Raw genomic sequence first — 24,656 nt, 5'->3', positions numbered from 1 at the left:
CTTCTACTATTCTTGACTTATGTCGGTGTTAGGGGTTGGAGGTCACCGAGATACAATGAACAGACACAATCCATCACCACATGAAAGTGGCCTCCAGGCATATTGTCGATCCTCTACACCTCGGAGGTGTTCTCCAGGCATACTGTCGATCCTCTACACCACGGAGGTGTTCTCCAGGCATACTGTCGATCCTCTACACCACGGAGGTGTTCTCCAGGCATACTGTCGATCCTCTACACCACGGAGGTGTTCTCCAGGCATACTGTCGATCCTCTATACCACGGAGTCGCTCTCCAGGCCTGTTGTCGATCCTTTACACCACGGTGGTGGCCTCCAGGCATACTGTCGATCCTCTACAGCATGGATGGGGTCTCCAGGCATACTGTCGATCCTCTACACCACGGAGGTGGTATCAAGGAATACTGTCGATCCTCTACATCACGGAGTTGGTCTCCAGGCATACTGTCGATCATCTACACCACGGAGGTGGTCTCCAGGCATACTGTTGATCCTCTACAGCATGGATGGGGTCTCCAGACATACTGTCGATCCTCTATACCACGGACGGGGTCTCCAGACATACTGTCGATCCTCTACACCTTGGAGGTTGTCTCCAGGCATACTGTCGATCCTCAACACCACGGAGGTGGTCTCCAAGCATACTGTCGATCCTCAACACCACGGAGGTGGTCTCCAGGCATACTGTTGATCCTCTACAGCATGGATGGGGTCTCCAGGCATACTGTCGATCCTCAACACCACGGAGGTGGTCTCCAGGCATACTGTCGATCCTCTACACCATGGAGGTGGTCTCCAGGCATACTGTCCATCCTCTACAGCATGGATGGGGTCTCCAGGCATACTGTCGATCCTCAACACCACGGAGGTGGTCTCCAGGCATACTGTCGATCCTCTACACCATGGAGGTGGTCTCCAGGCATACTGTCCATCCTCTACAGCACGGAAATGGTCTCCGTGTAGACTCAGTCTATCCACCTCAGCAGGAACAGACGACACGTAACACTATATCCACTAATTCAGGTAAAGGATAACCTCAGTCCAGAATACAAAGGAATGGGCAAACAACCTATCCAGTACATCGCGGAGTTGGTCAAGAAAGACTACCTCTCCATTAGATTACTTAGGAGAGGTTCTGTTGCAACTGTTCTATCCAAACCAGATGTCAGTAGATTGGCAAACGTTTTTAAAGCCAATGCACAAACGTCGGAAGCAGGAAAGACTATCCACTGTGGTATATGTCGGAATACCATAGGATCGTTCTCGGGACGCTCTATCCATTATCCAAAGGAGTCGATATTCGGATAGGCCATTCATTCAAAATGGAGTCAGATAGTTGCTCTATGACTTAGACACTAGAGTCGCTCAATATTCATGGTAAAGTTTTTATTGATTTTTTAGTGAATGGAAACTATTGTCTTCTAAATGGTAGAACCCGTGAAGGTCCGGGTTGGAATTGATCTTCAGTAACCCATGCTTGTTGTAAGAGGCGACTAACAGGATCAGGTGGTCGTGCTCACTGACTTGGTTGACACATGTCATCGGTTCCCAGTTGCGCAGATCGATGTTCATGCTGTTGATCACTGGATTGTCTGCTCCAGACTCGATTATTTACAGACCGCCGCCACACAGCTGGAATATTTACTCGCTCCAATGTCTTGGCACAGTCTGCCCAGTGTGTGGGCACAGTTGATGCACAGGAAGTTCTTAAGTTGGACCACTCACTGTTGGAATGGAAAGTGAGTCTGTAGTTGGAACCCAAGGAATCGTTAAACCCGACAACACAACCCTTACTCAAGGAATAACATCTATCTCTGTTGATTTCCTTACATCGGACATGGAAACCGATGCAAGGACACTGATAACAAGTATGATGAGTGTGTTTTTCACGGTGAGATGGAGGAGAAACTTGTGAAAAGAACCGTTTTACTTGATTCAGAAGACAACAAAAATAGACCATTTGAAAAGCTTTGGTGGAATGAAGAACTAACTAAACTTGGGAACAGTATGTGCTCTGCTGAAAAACTGTGGTGTATAAATAAGCATGAGCATAAGTACATATACAGGGAAGATTTTAAACGACATAGGAAAATATTTGACAAAGCAGCCAAAAAAGCCAAGAGGTCCTATGTTTTAAAAGTACAAAATGAGCTTGAAGAAATATGTGATAAAAATAGTGGTGAATTCTAGAAAAGAATCGGGAACGACAGAGTAAAAAATATCCCATGGAAATTTTCACCGAAGATTGGAGCATATGCAGAAATGAAGTAGTCGTCACGGAAACCTGGAAGACAGCCTACTCTGACCTTCTCAACAGCGGTGTTCGGGACAACCCTGAGGGATGTGAATACTCGGGTAGTGTGACGGGCGATGTACAAGATTACGTCACATTGAACAATGACGTCACTCTCGCGGAACTGACATCAGTGATCGCGCGAGCCAAATTCGGGAAAGCACACGGAAATGACAACATTCCCGGTAGAATTACTCAACAGAAAGAACGTCATACCAATACTCCTTAGATTGTTCAACGTGTGTTTTAGCACAGGAATCGTGACTGACAAATGGGGACAAGGAATTATAAACCCCATTCCCAAGTCATCAACGATCGACCCTCGACACCCTATGTTGTATAGGGGCATTACTCGTCTCCCGTCAATATATAAACTTTATTGTGGTGTCCTAAACGGCCGATTGAATGCTTGGGCGGAGGGTACAGGGATACTCCATGACCATGATTCCGACAAGGACGTTCAACTATTGACTATGTATAAACGCTAACGTCAACAGTCACGTATGTGGTTTCAATGATGGTGGCACGCATGAAATCGCTCTCGGATTAAATGCTGAAACATGGAGAGCGAGAATTGGAACATTCTCTCCCCAAGTGAGACGGGGCACCCTGTTAAACCGCGTTATAAGGACGCCGGGTGGTATACGTCTCTGCCTGAGACTCGCTATTTTGTCTTTTACGTTGCTGGCGATAGCGGGAGATGTTGAAACTCTACTCAGATCCAAACACGGCTCTCGACGAAAGGTATACCAGGAGAGGTGGTAACTGATGATGCACTAACACTCTGCGACCTCGCTAAAACGCTGTCGGCTATCCAGGCGCAACTTACCTCCCTTGACCGGAAGCTGGAGTTGTTTACAATTGACTGCAATAACAAACTGTCGTCGCTCGAAGATGAGAACGCAAATCTCAAGACACAGATACAGGCTATGGACAGAAAGGTGGACAACATGGAGGCACAGTCAAGACGCAACAATTTATTAATACATGGACTAGACGACAAAAGAGGTGAAACTTGGGAAGAAACAAGTTTAAGTTCGACAATTTCTTCAAGATGAGCTTTCATATAAATCAGCTGATACCGTTGGAATAGAACGAGCCCACAGGCTTTACTCGAAGACTGGGAAGCGAACGGTGATTGTGAGATTCACTCTGTTCAAGAAGAGGAGTAAAATCCTCGAGACCGCTAAGAAGACCCTGAAAGGTAATACTCTTTTTAGGGTGTCGGAGGATTTCACGGAGAGGGTGAGGAATATACGCTCCAAACTGTTCCCGTTCATGAAAACTGCAAGAGAAGATGGCAGTATTGCATACATGAACCATGATAAACTTATAATAGATGGTGCAGTATATGTACACGAAGAAAACAAGAAGGACATTAAACAAATTGGACAGCGTAAATATTGGGAGAACCGAAACACGTCAGCTAACAACTCTACAGAATCTCCAAGATAGGATTATGGCCAAGGCCCAAACTACTCTGTAAAACATGATGGATCGTACAGACAGAACACATTTACACAAATTTGTACATGGAACATTCATTGTTTACTTTCAAAGCTAACATTTACAGACTTTCAAACCTTTTGTAAACAATTTGACATATTTTGTCTCATTGAGACTTGGTGTATTGATTCAATTGATATGCATGCACTGTTTACTGACTATAAATGTTTTATCTGTGATCCTATTAAACTATCAAAGTATGGTAGACATTCTGGTGGTATTGTTGTGTGTGTTAAAAAACAGTTAGCATCATCATGTATAAGAGTCTATGCCAAGTGGCAAAACTGTGTGTTCCTAAAAGTTCTCAATGATTCTACTGTTGAACATACTTTCCTTGGATTTGCATATGTACACCCTGACAAATCATCATTCTATAATGGTGCAGAGGAAAACGGTATTGACTTCGTTGAGAAAAAACTCACCAGAATTTACAACGATTTTAGTGACGCTTCTCTATTTATACTTAGTGGCGACTTCAACGCTCGGACAAGTAATATGGACGACTTCATTACTGATGACAACCCAGAATACCTACCTCTACCAGATGATTATAAAACTGACTCTTTTAGTGTACCCGATATAAACGTATATGGAACACAGCTATTGGACCTATGTAAATTATTTAATGTACATATAGTAAATGGACGTACTGAGTCTGACACACCCAGTAAACTCACATTTATTTATCATATGGGAACAAGCATAGTCGATTATTTCCTAGTCTCTAGTCAATTATTCCATAAGGTTTGGGATCTAAAGATATGTGACCGTGTTGAATCTGACCATATGCCGGTATTGTGTACTCTGTTGACAGTATTCAATGACGTTTCAGCACCAAAAAATAGTATAAATCTAACTATTGTTCCCAGATATAGGTTACCAGAACCAGCTTCATCTACTTACAAAGAACTTCTGCGATCACCTAGTGCACTGGACGACTTTCTTGCTATGTTACAGACTGATATAAATCTTGCTGTAGTAAAACTGAATGATTTTCTTATTACATGTGCATGTGCAGCCGGGGGGATTTTGTGTGTCAGAAATGAAGAGTACTAGAAAACAACCATTATGGTTTGATAGTGAATGTGCTGAACTTAAAAAAGATTAATACAGAAGCTTGAATTTATTCCGAAGATGTGAGTGTAAGAAAAACCTTGATAAGTATGTGGAATCTAAGCTCAATTAAAAAAAATATGTGCTATGAGAAGGGACAATTTGGAAAAACGTTTAGCAGACGATCTGTGTCGAGTTGCTAAGTATGGTGACTGTAAAACATTTTGGAACAGTTTAAAAAATCTCTCTACGGAATAAAAACAAAGGATGTCCAATAACACCAGATACTCTACAGTTATATTTTAAGGATCTCTTAAACCCATCTAAACTTCAAACAGATGACGACTTTGATCAACATGTTTCTGATTTTATAACTAACCATTATTGTGATGAGTGTGTGAACTCCTCAGGTATAGATCAATTGTTGTCTGATAATATTTCTGAACTTGAAATCACTGAGGCTATTAGGAAACTGAAAACTGGTAAATCCCCTGGTGAAGATGGAATTCCTCCAGAATCTTTTAAGATTGGACAATCGACGTTACTTGCTTTCCTTAAGCCACTATTTAACTCAGTATTAGACTCTGGAATATTTCCAGATGCCTGGAACTCTGCACTAACTATACCCATATTTAAGTCAGGTTGTGCAACCGACCCAAACAACTACAGGGGTATATCACTCCTAAATGTTTCAGGGAAAATATTTACATCAATACGCCTCCGTCTGTGGATAGACTTGAATGATATTTTAACAGAAGCACAAGCTGGTTTCAGGCCCGGATATGCTACTACAGATAATATATTTACCCTTCAGACTTTATGTTCCAAATATCTTTCTAAGCCTAAGGGGCGATTCTTCTGTGCTTTTATAGATTTTAAAAAGGCCTTCGACTATGTTGATAGAGCCAAACTTCTATATTTGTTACTTAAGTCAGGTTGCCATGGAAAATTATACAATCTTCTTCATAATATGTATTCATCTGTAAAATCTTGTGTAAAGATTGGTAATTGTAAAACTGATATGTTCTCAACAAGGTCTTGAGTACGTCAAGGCTGCATTTTAAGCCCAATTCTTTTCATCTTTTTTATAAATGAACTTGTTGCAGAAATATATAAATCCTGTAAACATGGTGTGTTTATATCTCAAGACATTGATGATATTATGATGTTACGTTTTGCTGATGATGTTTTCCTATACAGTTAATGGTTTACAGCAACAACTTAATGTTTTGCATCAATTTTGTATTACTTAGGGTTTGAGTGTTAATATTGAGAAAACTAATATTATTGTGTTTAGAAATGGAGGTGTGTTAAAAAAGGATGAGGTAAGGTATTATGGTAATACAAGGCTGAAATGTGTTTCGTATTATAAATATTTGGGTTTAATATTCTCATCCAGACTAAATTGGTCAACAGCCTGTAAACGTTTATCTGTTCAAGCATCAAAGGCTATGCAATCTGTATATCAGTTATTCAAAAAGTATTCTTTTATTTCTTTCAAAACTGCCTGTACAATCTTTGATTGTAAGATTTTACCGATTCTTTTATATGGGTCCGAAATCTGGGGAACTAAATATTTTCATTGTATAGAAAAGGTTCATGCATCATATTTTAAATGCTTCCTAAATTTGGGAAAGTATGCTTCAAACAAGGCTGTATTAGGGGAAACTGGTCGGTGCAATATATTTGTACTCACCAGATTACGAGTAATAAAATTTTGGCTTAAATTATTAAAAATCGATTCTTATAGGTACCCAAGGCAAAGTTATATTTTCCTAAAGCTACAAGAAGATATTGGCAAGCTTAATTGGGCATCAGAGATTAGACAGTTACTTTTTTCGACTGGATTTTCTCATGTGTGGATTTCACAAATGGTTGGAAATGAATGTAATTTTTTATATGTTTTTAAGCAACGTCTTCAGGACATTTCCTTCCAAGAATGGTCTATGTCTATAAATAATTCAAGTTTCTTAGAACACTATTCTTCTCATAAATCTTTGTTAGAACCGGAGTTTTATATTATGAACATACAAGACAAATCGTTAATACGGGCGTTGTGTAAATTTAGAATTGGCTTTCAAGATTTAAGAATTCACTATTTACGCGAACCCAATAGAGCTTTCAGTGATGTAAATGAATCCATCTGTAAAAATTGTAATACAGGTAATATTGAAAGTGAATTTCATGTATTATTTGTGTGTACCACGTATTTAGATTTAAGAAGTAAGTATTTATCATTTGTATCAACACCTGTAAGAGATGAACAAATATTGTGTCGTCTGTTAAATTCTAAAAAAATATTGATATTATCAAATCTATTGCAATTTATTTAAAACATGTCTTCAATGCAAGAAATGTCACCACAACCACCACGTGCATATAATTGTAGCAAGTGTATTTGTACTATAGGCCTTTAGGCCCGAAATACTGAATAAAAAATGAATCTGAAATCTGAATCAACGCTAATTATCGACACAGGAAAATACTATGGACCAAACTAGCTGATTTAGGACTAAAAGGCAAAATATCCCATTGAGTGTTAGCCATCTATAAGAGTGAGTGAGTGAGTGAGTGAGTATGGGTTTACGCCGCTTTAGCAATATTGTAACACCCTTGGGGTGCATGTGGGAAAACAAATAACACAAGGAGACGATGAGGTAGAGAGCAAAGTTTGCCGTGATATGTGCAAACTTTGTTTTAATTTTGTTTCAATGGCAAGAATGCAGATGGGATTTTGTTAACAATGCAATAAAATACATGAAGCCAGTAAATATCACACACTACTCGGCCTGTATATATATATATATCTAATGACAAGGCTCAGTCTCCAGGAAATAGTTATTTTGTTATTTCAACTCAAATATCTTGCAGAAATGTTACTGAGTATGTAATATAGTTATTAAATTGAATAAATTGATGGTAATTTGACTTAGAATATATACCTAGAAGCAGTTATGATGATAAATCTAAGTCAGTAGAGGTGCCAGGTAAAAACTAGAGCAGGAGCCCTTAATCAGACCGAAAGTCTTATTGAATCTAAATCGAGTGACCCGAGTGAATCGAATCCGAATCGAGTGTGTATCGAGTGTGTGTCAGGCCTTGACCAGTGATCGTATTTATAGGCATCATCAGGAGGTCATGTGACCTTTCTCAACCAATCAGAACACAGGTTTGATAGCTTGCATACAAGAAACACTGCATAGGCAGTTTCATTTCTAACACAAGTAAGTGACTACTAATTGTCCTTATGTTGTACTTCTTGTCCGAATACAATTAGGACACAGTAGAAATAATCAGGACATCGAGACAGTTTGTTATAATAAAACGGACAATATCTTTCCGTCAACGTAGCGTCAGTGGCCGCCATCTTGGTTTGTGGTCGGCTCTATGACAAGTGAAATTTACAAAAGCATCAGTTTCCTTTATCATATGGTATTTTCCTTATGTTAAATAAAGTGTCCGAAAAGATCAACCATGATGGACAAGTGAGATTTGTGTAAACATCTTATATAACAAGAATAAGGACAACGATTATATTCAGGCCAAGCGGCGGGACGACATTTTGACAGACGTCAAATGTATACTAAGACCATTGACAACTTTGGCCCAGTGTAGCATCAATATGCCCTGTATCCAGGAATTGATGTTGTCCTATGTGTCCTTTAACAATTCGGACACGAACAAGTTTGCTAAAATATTTGGTAAATGCAAACAGAGAAAACGGACAGCAGACTGTCAATTAGTGCCTAGAATGATTGTCGGCAACAAATGTCAAAACACGAAACGACTGTCATATTGCAGGTACAAATGTAGGAAATACAAGTGGTTATACATTGTCCTCTATATCGTAAAGCAAAGCATTTCTACCATAGAATGCAGGAAAATACCAGATAATGAATATGTGGCTTTAATATAAAAACGGACATCCTATTTATAATTAGTCACTAAGCCTAACGTAAATGTTGTTGACAGGTCACCGTAACCGGAGAAATGTCAAACAGATCAAATTCGTTATTCAGTTCAATCAAGTGTAATTTTCATTAGTATCCATCATGGAATACACTTTAAAACACTTCTGAGCAAGAAAGTTATCAGAAAATCGTCATTAACAAGTGTAATAGGTCATTGTTTATCTGGGTAAAAAGTCACACTTACTTTCTATAAATAGCCAGGAAGCAGGAGTGTACACAAGAAATAGTCCCTGACAAACATTGGTGTTAACACTCAAAATACACAATGATTCAAGACAGTGAATAAATACATCATTTGGAGACATAAAATACATAAGTCTGTACAATAATAGTACAGAATGACATCAGTAGTAGAATCCTTCATGGATGTAAATAGCGTAGTGACACACAGTGGTAATTAGGTCATGTCTGACAAGTGCTGCTACCGCGAACGTTCAGTGCTTGATAAAACAACTATCAACAGTGAATATGCCCCCTTAAAGATGCCTCAGATCTGTGAACTTCAGAATCAGGTAACTGTCTATGATGTTGTTAGGTTAAAATTTACTTTAATGTTAAAAATATGGATGGACATTTGCAGATAGATCGTGATATAACGAAAATAGGTGACACTTGTGATTTACAAAGTTAACATGATGTTTTTAATACTAATACTATATCAATTTAGATTCTATTACAATATTCCAGCAATATCACGGCAGGGGATACCGGAAATGGGCTTCACACATTACACCCATGTGGGGAATCGAACCTGGGTCTTCAGCATATCGAGCGGACGCTTTAACCATTAGGCTTCCCCAACGCCACCGCCCCCCATATAAGAACATTTAGAGCTGTGTATGTTGAGATATGTATGGTAAAGTCAAGGCATGTATAGTAATGAATAGATGTAAAACTGAATCGTTTTCAACATCTTGCGGCGTTCGCCAAGGCTGTATGTTAAGCCCTGTTTTATACACTCTATTCATTAACGAGTTGGCTATAGAATTTAAAAATGGTAGTTTAAGAGGTATTTTTGTCACTGAAGAAATTGAAGATAGTTTCTTGTTGTTGTTTGCTGATGACGTAGTGTTGGTAGACGATTCAGTTTATGGGTTACAACAAAATTGGGATTCTTACGTAATTATTGTTTGAAGTGGGGTTTAGAGGTTAACTTAGATAAATCAAATATAATAGGTTTTCGAAATGGAGGGTGTTTAAAGAGGGTAGAGAAGTGGTACTATTCGGGTAAAGAGGTTAAAATACGTCACCTACTACACATATCTTGGTATTGTATTTTCCTTAAGATTAGTCTGGTCAAAAGCTTGTGAAACGCTTTCAGTTCAAGCTAGGAAGGCTTTCTACGCAGTTTACAAATTGATTAAAGTTTATCCTTCACTCCCATTTGTTGTAGTCCCTAAAATATTTGATACCAAAATAATGCCTATTATATTATATGATTCGGAAATATGGGGTTTCACTTATAGGGGAGATATTGAGAAAGTCCAAAGTGTATTTTTTAAAAGGTGTTTGAATATTTCTAAATTGACTCCGACTCGTGTTGTATTGGGCGATGTTGGAAGATGTCCAGTTTGTGTAAGTTATTTCAGTCGCTGTGTCGGGTATTGGTATATGCTTCTTTGTATGCAACCTCATCGTAATCCTAAAGCGTGCTACGAAATGCTAAAGTTGAACTGTTAGTAATGGTAAAGTAAACTGTTATTGTTTTCGATGGGCTTTTCTGATGTTTGGATATCTCAGGATTTGGGCAATTATGACATGTTTATGCATACCTTTTCGACACGCTGTAAGGATGTACAGTTCCAGGATTAGCATGGTAGACTATCGGGAAGAAGTGATTTCTCCTTTTATACCTGCTTTAAATCTTTGTTAGACACTGAACGATATGTTATAGAACTGTTTAGTCATAAAGATTTATTACGAATATTTTCTAAATTTAGATTTCAGTCACATAAATTAAAGATTTGTAAATTAAGGTACGATAATGATATGATACCGACAAACTTTTATGCTCTCATTGTACTACGAGTGTTGTAGAAGATGAGTACCACTTTGTATTAGTTTGTCCATATTATATACATCTAAGGGAGCAACTAATATCTCCGATTTATTTCACATATCCTACAAGGAAAAGATCGTATCAGCTGTTAACGTCTAACAGTCCCAAAACATAAAAACAATCTGTCCATATGCTTGAAACGAAATCTGCCAACTTGAGCTGTCAGGCATATGATATTGAAATGTACTGCCATGTGCTTTTGGGCCATGGGGCCTAATGACCGAATAAACTTGTCACTTGTCACTTATCACATAGTTGTGTGAAAATAAATGGTAAAACGACTGGCTACTTTTCTGTAAATGCTGGACTGAAGCAGGGCTGTGTTCTTTCCCCACTTCTGTTTAATCTCTTTATCAATGACCTTTATCGACAGAATCAACAAGTTGGATATTGGGATATCTATAGATGGAAATAAGAAAATTGGTATCCTAGCCTATGCAGAAGATCTGGTCCTATTAGCGGAAGCAGATGAAGATCTGTCACTACTGTTGTATATTCTCAATACGTGGTGTACCAGTAATAATATCAGTATAAATGAGGACAAATCTAATGTGGTGCATTTTACGACCCTGTCTATCACTAAATCGTGCCTTCATTTGACATAAGTTTTAGACTACGACCAACTTTCAAAAACAGCAGCAAAATCTGCAAGTGGGGTGCCTGGTCTCTTAATCGCCAAATCTAAGGCTTTGGTGGAATGCATCATAAAACCTTTAAAAAGTTGTATGACGCTATGGTCTAGTCTAAACTGGACTATGGTAGCAGCTATATTGGGCACATCAGACTGCTCAGCAGTGAACACAGTGCAGCACAGAGCTATGGGATACTTCCTCGGAGTCCGTAAATACACATCCAATGCAGCAGTACAAGGGGAGCTAGCCTGGACCCCGCCTATCGTGAGACAGTGGAAAGCAGTGGGAAGACAGTGGGGACGTTTTGTCAACATGGAGAAAACCAGGACCAACAGAGCTATACATGTATTTGTATAGGCAGACAACTATGCAAGGAAGCATAAGTGGAATTGGAATAATAGAGTACACAGAAAATTTAGAGAATACGAACTCTCAACTTTTTAAACACTACTGTGAAATATTGTAAACGACATATCGGTCACGTTATTGACAACTGTGAAATGAATACAATGGGAAAAGCATCGATACGAGTGTACAAGACTTTTAAAATGACATATTCATGTGAAGTTATCTGTCATGTAATATGAATCGTGCAAACAGGCGAGCACTTACGCTTTTTAAATATGGAATTGCCCCTTTAAAGATGGAAACGTGAAGATATGAAAACCTGTCCTGCTTCTACAAAACTGAGGATGAATCTCACGTCTTATTACATTGCCTCCTTTACAATCACATCAGGACACCGCTGTAAGACAAATGTCATGATATCATACTCAATGTTAGAGATCTGTCTGATGTTGAAAAGTTATGTCACGTTTTAGCCAACCCTTTATTTATATGTATTAGTGCCAAATCCTGCAGGGATATTTTACATGCTCGAAGTGTATATCTATACAAATGATCTTAAACTATACTAACCTTTCATGCCATTTTATCTTTTAAAATATTCTTTGATGTTTTACTTCATTGTCTCTTATAACTCCAGTTGGTGTGGCTTGTGTATTTTATCAGTAAGGTCTGTCTGTTTTATGGTCATCATCTTTGTTCGTTTTTTCCGATCTTGCAGATGCCAACGACCAATCGGGGCAAGTGACTTGTTATACTGGCGCTAATTGTGATATAACCTGGACAGATGACGTTCCTCCATTCATTGTAGTTCAATGGTATTTCAACGATACACAGATTGCACAGACGTACAATGAATCATTGTCACAGGTGTGTACACACACACACACACACACACACACACACACACACACACACACACACATATATATATATATACAGGTGTGTAAACTCTGATTTACAGTTTTGTTGGAAAAATAATGTTTCTATAATTATTGTGCTGTAGCGACAAAAACGAAACGCATTGGAAGTATCACTGTAAACAGCAGCAAAGATATTCCATGATGTAATATATTGTTTCGAAATATATAAATATTTCTGTTAGTGCCAGTGATAAAGTAGATGGTCAGTTATATACGACTCCATACCTTAATGACACAGGACGTTGTGCATAATATTGTTATAACTGGCACGTGTTGTTCAGATTATATAATTATGTAGCATAATTTACGTATTTTTAATGTGATGTGAAGCAGCAGACAAAACAAACTAAATGTATGGGTATAATGTCCACTGCATGGATTTGTAAAGTTGTTTCGGACTGTAGATATATGTTCCAGCTAGTGGGTTCTACGCCGCTTTTAGCAATATTCCAGCAATATCATGGAGGGGGCAGGGGGGCACAAAAATGGGGCCTCACACATACCCATGGAACCCAGGTTTCCGGTTTGAGACCACACCACAACACACGCACGCACACACCTATTGGGAAATATATGCCTCCCTCTAAATGCCTATCACTTTTTCTTTTATAGGACACACTGATAATCAACAAAAACTACATGGGCCGTTTTCGACTGAATAGGACTGACAGCGTTGGATTTAATATAAAGGGTGTGAAGGAAAATGACACAGGGGAGTACAAGTGCCTCGTCACCTTGCAAGGCACTGGTGACGTGAATGTACGGAAGTGCCTTTTAAAAGTAGAAGGTAAGGTTTATGTTCCGCAAACGAATATCAGAATGAATTTTTAGAGTGAGTTAAATCTAACAATGCCTCTGCAATATATAATTGTTATCGCCATAAAGTATCGGTCTTCAATACACAGACCAATCAAACTGTACAGACTATCAATAGGGATAACTGTTAAGGACACAAAAAGAACTCAAAACCACCCAGTTTGCTATTTCAACTTTCGAACTATAGATTGTAAAATGGGTAAGCAGTGCCCAGAAACACTGAAAAATATATACAATGCCCGACAGTGAGACAACTAACATTCTACGGAAGAAAAGCTGTTAATTGAACAATAAGATAACACAAAAGAAGATATAAGTGAAATACGTGCCCAGGTTTTATTGAGCTACTATCTAAAAGCAAACTAAATTTTGCACATTTTAGCTGTGCTCATTTTGTTGACGTTCATCAGCTGATGAAGAGTGGATCAAGGACATTTCATGATGTACAAGTTCCGTGATTTTCAGCTCCCTATTGGCAGTTAGTGAAACCACATAACATAAACACAAAACTAATCGTATTTGTTAAAAACATAAGGGATATGTAAATAACTCAGATGGCTCGTTTGTATAATCCCGAGTATTTGTATCGTTATGGCATTTTGTAATTGTTTACAAGATCTTGAAAAATATATATCGTCAATTTGACCTTGTACAGAACACATCCAATAGAATTGTGTTGTCGAATATGTAGTGTTTAATAAGGATAGGGTCAGAAACGATGAGAAATTCAAATACACACGGCTCTCGTGTTTCCAATTGAGTGTTTTCACTAACGATCTTGCGGGCATGTTTCGAGATTTTAAGTGCGCTTTGCGACATATTCAGGTAATGTAATTATAAATTGCTACGAGATTTGGGGCAATCTATTTATATATAACTTATCAACTGTAAACTTAAGCACTGTGCTTACATTGGGGATATTGTAGTCTGACTTTTCTTTGAGTCCTTCATACAATTTTTCAACGTACTAATTTTAAATGTCACCAGGTTTATGGCAGCAATGCCATACAGGCAAGTTCAGACAACTGGTAGATACATGTATTATGTTTGGACTCTCCACAAATTGTTCAGTTTGAGATTATTTTAAACTGATTAGTGTATCTATACCGGAATTTATAACAGCTGAAATAAAAACAAATCCTAGTTGCGATTGTTAAACCGTTTTTAAAAAAATACGTTTGGAAATATAAGGTGAACAGCTGGTAATAATTACACTAGAATGTGTTTCATCAAATCATCACGGTTATTATAATTGTTTAAAACATATTAACATATTTTAAAAACATCATAAACTTTCGAGTCCTTCAGCAATGTTTATTTCTATTGGAATTAAACAGAAATAGAGTTGTTGTTCTTGTCTGAATTAGTTCTGATGTTCATATATTCAACATGGAATCCTTCCAGGGGGGGCACGAGTCGGTATTCGACTTGTCCCGGAATAAGACGAGTGGATCACGAATGTCAGACGGTTATCTTGTTTATGATGTCATGACAAGCTTGCATGGGATCCGGTGTGTCTTACCTTAGATTGATGCATGACAAAATGGTCGATGTATTTGGGGCAAAACCTGTCCATATTGGTTGAAATGGAAACTGAATCTGTTGCCAACATTATTAAGTAACGAATAGAAACTTAGCATCAATGACTTGGCTGTATCTGTCTAATCCAGTATCTTCCAGATGAATAGAGAGTTTTACTTCAAGCGGTGCCATAGATCTTTCTCCTGCTTACCAGCAACGAAGCTCAAATTTACAAAGGTCGTTTACTACAGTACGGTTCGTTTACATCGTATCCGCCATGGCCAACCATATTCCTGTGGCATTTGAAGGATATATAAATATATATTGAAAGTTTTTTTACATTTAGCCACAGGGTATTTCGAAAAAATATGCATGTTTGCTGATGAACGATGAACGAATTTTAGCAGATACGACAGCATAACAGCAGGTGAGATATGGTCCTGCATATTTTGCTTTTAGATATTAGAATGTATTTTTTTCATGTGATTCTTTCACATGTACAGCACTAGAAAAGCCATGATATATTATTTTTTACATGTAATGTTCAATGACGTCACTGCCTTGTACAAATCTCATTCAATAGGTTCCTAATTTGTACTGTATTCGTGTCATATTTTATTCATGTTTCTTATTCGCTTTTTAGCTCGTGATACGTCGACGAGGAGTTCCACTTCAGGTACATTGTTACAAATCTTCAAATCATTAACGCCCAAATCACCAAACAATTTTGAACATTTATCATATCTCGTTTGTGTTTAAATATGTTTCTTTCATTCCTTTTGGACACACACAGAAGTTCACTGTTCAGAGTCCCTTATTCTTGAGAGAATGATATATATGGCTCGAATCACACACTGGCTATGATTGAGATGTCACTCAGGCACCAGTGCTCGTAGGTTTTACTCCGCTTTCATTCATGTCAAGCATGTTGCTTTTGCCTCGTTTCTCTAACTGTAAATTCTATAAATGATGACCACTTTTGCATAGTGTGTTACACTGAGTCTCACTGATGTTTCATGTTTTAGGTGACGAAACGACAACACCCACGCCCACTCCGGCAGGTACGTTTTCCTGTACATCTGTCTGCGTTTTGACACATGTCTACCCAACACTTCACATCAAAAGAAATGTTTTCGTTTTAATGAACAGATTACGTTCTAATTCACACAAACTAAATAGCAAACTTTAAGAGAAACAAAAGGAAGCATATGCCTTCATATTGTCATGTACAGCTGATATTGCCATATTATCAATATTACCCTCACGCTCAAGGACTAATGCTAGATTTGATTCGTTACATATAAAACGCACGCACGCACGCACGCACGCATGCACGCGCGCACACACACATATATATATATATTCCAATGTATGTATATATATACTTTATACACCAGATTTGTAATGGTATTAACATATTCAACAGGACACATGGTTTGCCTTCATATTAATCTGAAGGGGCGGTTGGGTAGCCTAGTGGTTAAAGCCTTGGCTCGTCACGCCGAAGACACGGGTTCGAATCCCCACATGGGTACAATGTGTGAAGCCCATTTCTGGTGTCCCCCGCCGTGATGTTGCTGGAATATTGCTAAAAGCGGCGTAAAACCAAACTCAGTCAGACAGTCATATTAATCTGAAAATCTTCAATGTGATCTCTGCTTCAAATAACTCTTTTTTCTTACTTGTTGCAGATAACGTGAGCACGGTAGCCATAGTAGTGGGAGTCCTTATATCTTGTGGAGTTATTGCCCTTGTAGTATGTGGAGTTTGCATATATCGGAGACACAAAAGGAGGTAATCCAGTAATAATCGTCTTCTGCCATTTCGAGTAGGTTCTTATAGTATATCCCTGAGATAACTGCCAAAGTTCTTTACAAAACTCTCTGAAGGCATTCGCAATTTGTATGAAAGTTTGACATTATAAGTTGTTCACTGGTCTCGAGGGGGACATTTGCCCATGGGCCCCGGGGGACCAGGGAACAACTTATTTATCTTACCGAACACCTCAATGGTAATTTTGAACTGTTTGAATCACAGGTATCGGACAATAGTATGGAGTACCAGACGACAGGAAAAACACATTTAGAGTTATCTCCCTTCCATCGATTTGCATTCGCAAAACATCGGTAATTTCCGTACACCATACGTGATTCAATGTTATTCGAGATAAAGAATTACTACTACGAAGTACCAAATGAGTTCGGAATTTCCAGCGGGGTACATAGAAAGTGTTACTCGCTTGTATGCGGGATACATTGAAAATAATAGAAAAGCGTTCAGCCAATCAGAAAATGACATTCATATGTGAGCATAGTTGCTAGGTGATGTCTGTCTGACTGACAGTATGAAAAATATTTTAGCAAAATGTCTGCTGCGGTCACAACCCAACGAGGGAGAAAGAAATAGATAGATGCGATGCGCAAAGCTTCCTCCCTCGTGGGATTGCATCCAACTGTGTACTCTCGACAAAAGGCGCCCCATTCCAGATAACCTTACCGAAAGTTTCGAAAGTTGCAAGGAAATCATAGAGGCCAGATGGGATACGAACTCACCACGGCTCCCGTTGGTCTCGGTATTCGATTTTCCTAGTCTATGATGAGCAAGCGAGCGGTGTGTCAGAGTTGACAGTTCACAGGTCAAAGTTCACAATTGTTTTCCTAGTCTGGAGAGTTCAGCGAGCACTGTGGGCAATTCGCAGTCTCTCTCTCTCTCTCTCGTCTTCGCTGATGACAGCGTTTTTACGAGACTTGGTCCGAATCTCTTCTTTCATTCTGTGATATTTTGCAATTTCTGATAGCACCAAACAAAACTCTTCCTCAGAGAGTTTAGAGTCGGTGAGTGCGGTGGAAATATGATGGTCTATCCTGTTTAACTTTGCTTCGGCTAGAATTCTAATTTCGTGTTCCAATGCTTGACATTGCAGTCTGCGAGATATGAACTTAAGGGCCAATCCCATCAACCCTGCCACTCAGGCTGTTATTTCGATGCCTAGAACCACGGGTGCGGCCACAATGGTGCCTGCGATTTGTAATGTACATAGCGCTGTGAGCAGCCAATTTGCCTTGATTGGAGCGCCATATAAGCGGACTTCTACTATTATTACTATTACTATTTCTAATAACCTGACACCTGCCGTGCCTTATCCCATGCTGGTTGAAATCAGAGCGGTGTCAACACCGTCCACGGAATTGACAGCCCTGTGATTTTTTTTTCTGTAATGCCGACCCGTGTATCGCCTTCACGGTCTAGTTGTTGTTTGATCTCGCATATCTGTCGCAAACGAAACCCTTCTACGGTTTCCAGTGTGTTTGGTACTTCATCCACGACTGGGTACAGTCCCATCCTTTGTGTACATTATATTTAATTGGTATTCCGTTAATATCCGATCGATGTATTTGAGGCTGATAAGGTTGAGACATGAATCGAATGGTTTTATATACTACAAACTCCATCGAGGCTTACTAAGGGTGTCGATCCCTGTCTTATGACCATACGACACTGTTGTTGATCGTGTCTGTCAACCCAGTCAAAAGTGTTCTTTCGGACCCACGAGCGTCTGTGAGATAGACATCTATTATGAGTGTGGTGTGTGATTTGATAGTCAACTTTGAATCGAAAAAATCCTGTTGGTCATCGGGTACATCGAACCATGAATATGAAACCACGTTGTTTGAAGCTAACTTGTTGCCCGTGTGACCTGGTATTCGTGGACCTTGTACATCAAAACCTGGAGTGAAAGATGTGAGAAGGATCCCGCTCGTATACGTTGTCTATTAAGTGCAGGACGTACAAGGTATTTTCCTCGCTGGGCAGATCGAATCCCTGCGTGTTCCTGAGATAGGCTAGTGTTACGTTTGGATGATGGTTCATCGTTTTTCATACAAAATTAGGAAATGGTTTTCAATTGGTTATCGGATAATTCCTCGAATGTGCACTTCAAACCCATGAGATGTATGTTGTCGAGTAGGATAATTTTGTGAGCGATATCGTGTCTTCCACAGTCACGGTGACTCCCTGCACACTGGTGTAGGTTTAACGTTCACCCGCACATAAACGGAGCAAACTTGGTATTGTTGTTGTTTGGCCCAGCAGAGTTTGATCCCTTTCACGATTACACCGACGTCACGCATTGACAGCGGTTTGCCGAGGTAGACTTGGATGTACAGCGTGGATTTCGACGGCAAATTATCCAGGACATCTACCACCTGTTGAATTCCGACACCATCTGCAATCCCACGTTTTGCGTCCCGGGTTTGCTTGACAGCATTTGGGCTACTACTGTGCTGACGATCAAGCTGCGTCTATGCGTGGGGACGTAAGCCACAAGCAGTGTTCCGTTGTTCACGTCTTTCGTCAGGTAGTGATTTTTGTTGTCTGTGAAAACGTGGAGAGAGTCGAGCGTGATGATGAGATTCCTGTCGATTTGGGATGGCACTAATACCCATTTGTTGTTGTCATTAAGGGTGAGAGTGTAGTGCGTTTCTGGAGACGGCCATGGTCTCGACGTTGTCCAGGTGGAATAGTCTTCCGCGGAATGCTGGGGTTATTGTCCATTTGTCCTCGTCGTTGCAGACCAGGTTGTACCGCATGTTGTTGACCGCTCCTTCGGTATCGATGAAATCAGCTAGGTTGATGTTCTTGCTACCGGCGGCAGTAGAGGAAGGCAGTTCGACGCGTTTGTAAAGGTTGTTTTTCAGTTGCAAGGCGTACAGTTTGCCGTCGACTCTGGGTTCGTCGAATCTGTGCGTGTCCCGTAGGTCGGAGATCGCTATGTTGGCGCATTTTAGAATGTGTGTCCCTGGACCTTGAGACTCTGTCATTGTTGTATGTGCAGCATCGCGCTGAGATATCCTATACTTATGGGATCGTGTTTAATGTCTAAAACTGATATGTTCAATTCCGTGATGGTGCCTCTGGTTAATTTCTTGCATTGCCGCGATGAAAACGATTCAGTTCTACCATTGTTGTACTTTTCTGTTTTCACCAGCATGGCTCTAAGCAGTGTGGAAGGTCGTTCAAGCTGTCGGTCGTGCTCAGCTGATCGAGATGAATGCACAGTTCGCGATACGGAACGAGATCCGGTAATTTAATGCCAGTCATAGTGCTTTTCGGTGGTATGTCGTTCGACATAAATCCGACCGTTCTAGCCAATGGTCGTCTGAGTCTCAAGTCGTTTTTTCCGTTGTTGGCTAACACGACCGTGCCGTTTGAGTCGTTTACTTTGAGTTTGGCTCCCACGATTTCTTTGTTGAGCAAGCAAACGCTGTAGTAGCCATCCGTTATTTGGTTGTGTTTGTCGTTGACGATCAGCCTGTTGTTGCTGCCACTGATGTTGATCCATCGCGGGTAGTAGGTTTTTGATTAGGAGACTGGCGAACCTTTTGTTATAGAGTTTGGATTTATGTGAGAGAGTATGTAGTTTTTTAGCTGTTGGTTTTTCCATTAGCTGCAATGGCTGCAATGATAAATTCGAGCAGTTTTGGGACGTGTTTGTTTAGGTGGGGCAGTTGGGATGGGTGTGGAGGAGGGGTTGTTTAGGGGGTGGCGGCGTTGGGGTGGGTGTGGTTTGGGTGGGTGGGTAGAGCATGTAGGTTTGGTGGTTGGCTGGGTGGAAGCGGTGTTTGGGGGTTTAGGTGATGGGGGTGGGGGTGGGGGTGAGTAGAATGATGAGTTGGGGTGGAGGAAGTGTAGGGGAAGGATGAGCTAACTGAGAGGATGGAGTTGTATGAGAGTAGTGTGCGTGCTGGTTTGGGCAGGTCGTTGTTTTTTATGTGTTTGTTGAGCCTGAGGATGTGTTTTTGTTTGATGGGACATGTATTTTGTGTAGCAGTGTGGCTGGGTGTGTTGCAGTGAATGCAGTATTTTTGTTGGCGACATTCATCAAGTGTGTGTGTGTCAGACCCGCATTTTGGACATAACATGGGGAGTTTACATGAGTCGGAGATGTGTGAGAATGAAAAACAATATTTGCATTGTTGTTGGTTTTTGCGTGTTGGGTGTACTTTGTAAGTGAGAGCGCCAAATGTAATGTGAGTGGGGAGTTTAATGGTGTCGAATGTGAGAAAGGTTGTTTGTGTGTTAGGGTTGTAGGTGGTGGGTTGTCTGTTGTTGATGGCTCTGAAGTTTGTGATTTTAGGTGATTGGGAATGGTGTTTGTGGGTATTGCCAACTTATCTGCTTGCCGTCTATGAGAGTGTGTTTTAAGGTGTAGTTTAGTGATTGTTGGTCAGTGAATATGATTTTGAAGCCTCGTCCGCAATTATTTATGTATTTGTATCGTATTTTGTGTTGTTTGAGGCAGAGGGCAAATTTATTTATTGAGTATGTTTGATTGAGTGGTGTGTGGGCGTTTGTGGCGAAAGCGAGGAGTATAAGTTTGTTGTCTTGGGCTTGGGGTGGAGTGACTTTGTCGCATTGTTTTTTGTTTGATTGGGATTTCGATTGGTGGATTTAGTTGTGTTGCTTGGGTGTTGTGGAGGAGGGGGTGGTTGTTTGGCTGTTTGTTGGGGTGGGGCGAGGGAGTCAAGGTCAATACCAAAATTTATAGGGATGGGGTTTATTTGATGTGGGGAGGTGAGGGGTGGGAAATCTTTTATTGGTGTGGAGAACAGTGAGATTGAGAGGGAGGGATGGTTTGGGGGCAGTAGTGGCTTGGATTATGTACACTATATACACAGATGAATACAAACAAATCGAAAATAAAGTACATTTATAAGAGATTTAGGAAAAGAAAAAGAGAGATGAATATTGTAGAGAGCGATTGCTTGATTGACTTTTGGGTTTTATGAGAGTAGTCTATGGGAAAAGTTCAGTGGGTAACACTTGCGTGTTTCCTGGCCCGAGGGTCGCGGTAGGCGGCCGGTGGGGTGAGGTCTGTTGCATTTTCTTAGGATAGGGATCCGAAATGGTGTTGTGGGATTTGATTGTTATATGTTTCTCGTTTAAGAAAGAGTTAATGAAATGTAGGATTCGACCGTGTATGGCCTGTTTTTTGGAGTTTTTGTAGGAGGCCGTTGTGCCAAACCATGTCGAGTGCTTTACTGAAATCTATGAAAATGGCCATTGTGTATTATTCCTATGCCTGTGCTACTTTGATATCTTGTTCCAAATGTAAAATGTGATCTAAAGTTTGTCGGTTTGGAGTGAAGCCACTCTGATCCTCTTTAATAAGGTTCTTATTTAGGATTTGGTGTTTTAGTCTGTGGTTTACAATGGTTTCGAGGGTTTTACATAAGTGGGAAGTGAGTGAGATGGGGCGGAATGAATCTGGATCGTTATTTGGTTTTCCGGGTTTGAGGATTGGTACCACACTGGCTGTTTACCATGAAGTAGGTATGTTGCCTGATGTCCAGATGTGGTTGAAGAGTGTAAGTGTAAGGTTTTGCATGTTTGGTGTAAGTTTGTTTAGTATGGTGTAGGTGATGGCATCTGGACCTGGGGCTGAGGCAGTGTTTTTGTTTCTGAGTGGTGATTTTAGTTCGTGTATGTTAATAATTTTGTTTATTGGGAGGTCTGTAAAGGATGGGAAGAAGGGGGGCAGGGGGGTGGGGTGTTTATGGTGTTTTGGAATTGTGGTGGGTAGTTGGTGGAGCTACTAGTGGCCATGTTGGAGTAGTTTCGTAGTTTTTTAGCCAAATATAATATAATTTTGAACGGTCCCTTTTTGATTGATTAAGGGCCTTTTTCCTTGCCTTTCTTGCATTTATGATAGCTGTGCTCCACCAGGGGACTGTTTTTAGTGCGGTGTTGGTCCGAATAGTGGGGATGCATTTTTCGTGTTATGTTTATGATGGCGTTTGTGTAGTTGTTGTTGAATGTGTCTATGTCTTGGCTATAGATGTTGTTTGTGTCTAGTTGTTTGCAAAGTGTGGAGAATTTGGGCCAGTCTGCTTTTTTCAGGTTCAGCAGGGGGAGATTGTGTATTGTTGGTAGTGTTTGTTCTTGTGGGGGGGTTGTGTGATGTAATTGTGATTTTTATGGGGCAGTGGTCACTGCCCCAGGTGTAATCGTGGACCTCCCATATAAAAGATTGTGTTAGTTTAGGTGTGGTGAATGTGATATCTATGGCTGTAGGTGATTGTAGGCAGGGGAGTGGGTATCTTGTGGGTTGGTTGTCGTTTAGTGAGGATAGCTTGTGTCTGTCTAGCCAGTCGGATAGTCGGGTTCCATTAATATCGGTTAAAGGTCTTGTGCCCCACAGTGGGTGATGTGCGTTGAAATCTCCGAGGATAATGGTATATGGGCTTATGAATTTGGAGAGTGTTTCTAAATCGTTAGTAGTGATTTTATGTGTGGGCCTTCTACATACATTTATAATGTTAAATTCTTTATTATTAAGTTTTGTTTTTATTGCCAGGACTTCTAGATCTTGGGTGGGGATTTCGAATGTGGTATAGTTTAATTTCTATGATGTGAAGATGCCCAATGTCCCCCGCCGCTAAAGAATGGAATATCTATATTTACTACTTTTTATTTTTGGGTCACATACAAGATGCCTGAAATGACTGGTGTCTACATAATCACCCAATGTAGTCTGTCAACATACTTGAAAACATTGGGTGCAATGTTTTATGAGATATCGCCTTTAAAAAGCGATCAAAGTATCGTGGTGACCTTGAAGATAAGGTCAAGGTCACCCAAATAAACTGGTGTCTGTGTAATACCCCAATGTAAACTGTCACCAAATTTGATGACATTGGGTACAACAGTCCATGAGATATCGCGTTAACAAGAGTTAAAAGTGTGAAAAGTATCGTGGTGACCTTGAAAATAAGGTCAAGGTCACCCAAAATCAACTGGTGTCTGCGTAATCCCAGAATGTAGGCTGTCACCAAATTTGAAGACATTGGGCACAACATTCGATGAGATGCTGTGTTAAGAAGAGTTTATAAAGTGTTCAAAGTGTCGTGGTGACCTTGAAAATAAGGTCAAGGACACCTAATACAGTGGTGTCTGCGTAATCCCCCAATGTAGGCTGTCACCAACTTTGAAGACACTGGGTACAACAGTGCATGAGATATCACGTTAACAACAGTTTGAAAAGTGGTCAGTGTCGTGGTGACCTTGGAAATAAGGTCAAGGTCACCCAAATCGACTGGTGTCTGCGTAATCTCCCAATGTAGGCTGTCACCGAATTTAAAGACACTGGGTACAACAGTGCATGAGATATCGCGTTAACAAGAATCGGGACGTCCGTACGGACGCCGCTGAATACATAGTCCCCCGTTCCGCGCTGCGGCGGGGGACAATAAGCTTGTTAAGGTTTTCATTGAGTTTTTGTGGAGTGAGAGTGAGGGATGCTTTGTGTGTTCGGGTGGGGGTGGGGGTGGGGAGTGCAGTGTGTGTTGGGGATGAGGTTTGATGGGTTGGGGATGATGGGTTGGGAAGAGTGGTATTTGGGGATGGGGTTCGTTAGTGGGTTTGGGAGGTGGTGGAGCTGTGTTAGGGCGAGGTTTGTGGGTGTTGGGGTGTGGGGTAGGAGTGGTTGTTTAGGTTTGGGTGGTTTGGGTGGGGGAGGGG

General features: G+C 40.3%; 1 protein-coding gene and 1 long non-coding RNA gene across 3 annotated transcripts in view; both read left to right on the top strand.

Annotated features, from left to right (window-relative positions):
- The window catches only part of LOC124256699, a 60,965-nt gene that overhangs the window by 5,571 nt on the left and 30,738 nt on the right, over positions 1-24,656 (top strand). The window contains exons 4-5 of one of the 2 annotated variants that reach the window (XM_046690671.1): positions 12,589-12,747; positions 13,413-13,587. In XM_046690671.1, the coding sequence (XP_046546627.1) occupies positions 12,589-12,747; positions 13,413-13,587 (334 nt within the window). The remainder of the gene's footprint in view (positions 1-12,588; positions 12,748-13,412; positions 13,588-24,656) is intronic. The other variant, XM_046690670.1, reaches the window with a different exon arrangement.
- LOC124256705 lies at positions 14,453-16,842 on the top strand. The gene is made up of 4 exons (XR_006893051.1): positions 14,453-15,564; positions 15,781-15,813; positions 16,163-16,198; positions 16,829-16,842. It is a non-coding gene; the product is annotated as an uncharacterized LOC124256705 (long non-coding RNA).

The sequence above is a fragment of the Haliotis rubra genome, unplaced genomic scaffold, assembly GCF_003918875.1.
Source record: "Haliotis rubra isolate DU_JTF1 unplaced genomic scaffold, ASM391887v1 Scf636, whole genome shotgun sequence".
NCBI lineage: Eukaryota > Metazoa > Mollusca > Gastropoda > Lepetellida > Haliotidae > Haliotis > Haliotis rubra.
The sequence above is the reverse complement of the archived record's forward strand: the minus strand, read 5'-3'. Positions and strand labels throughout refer to the sequence as shown.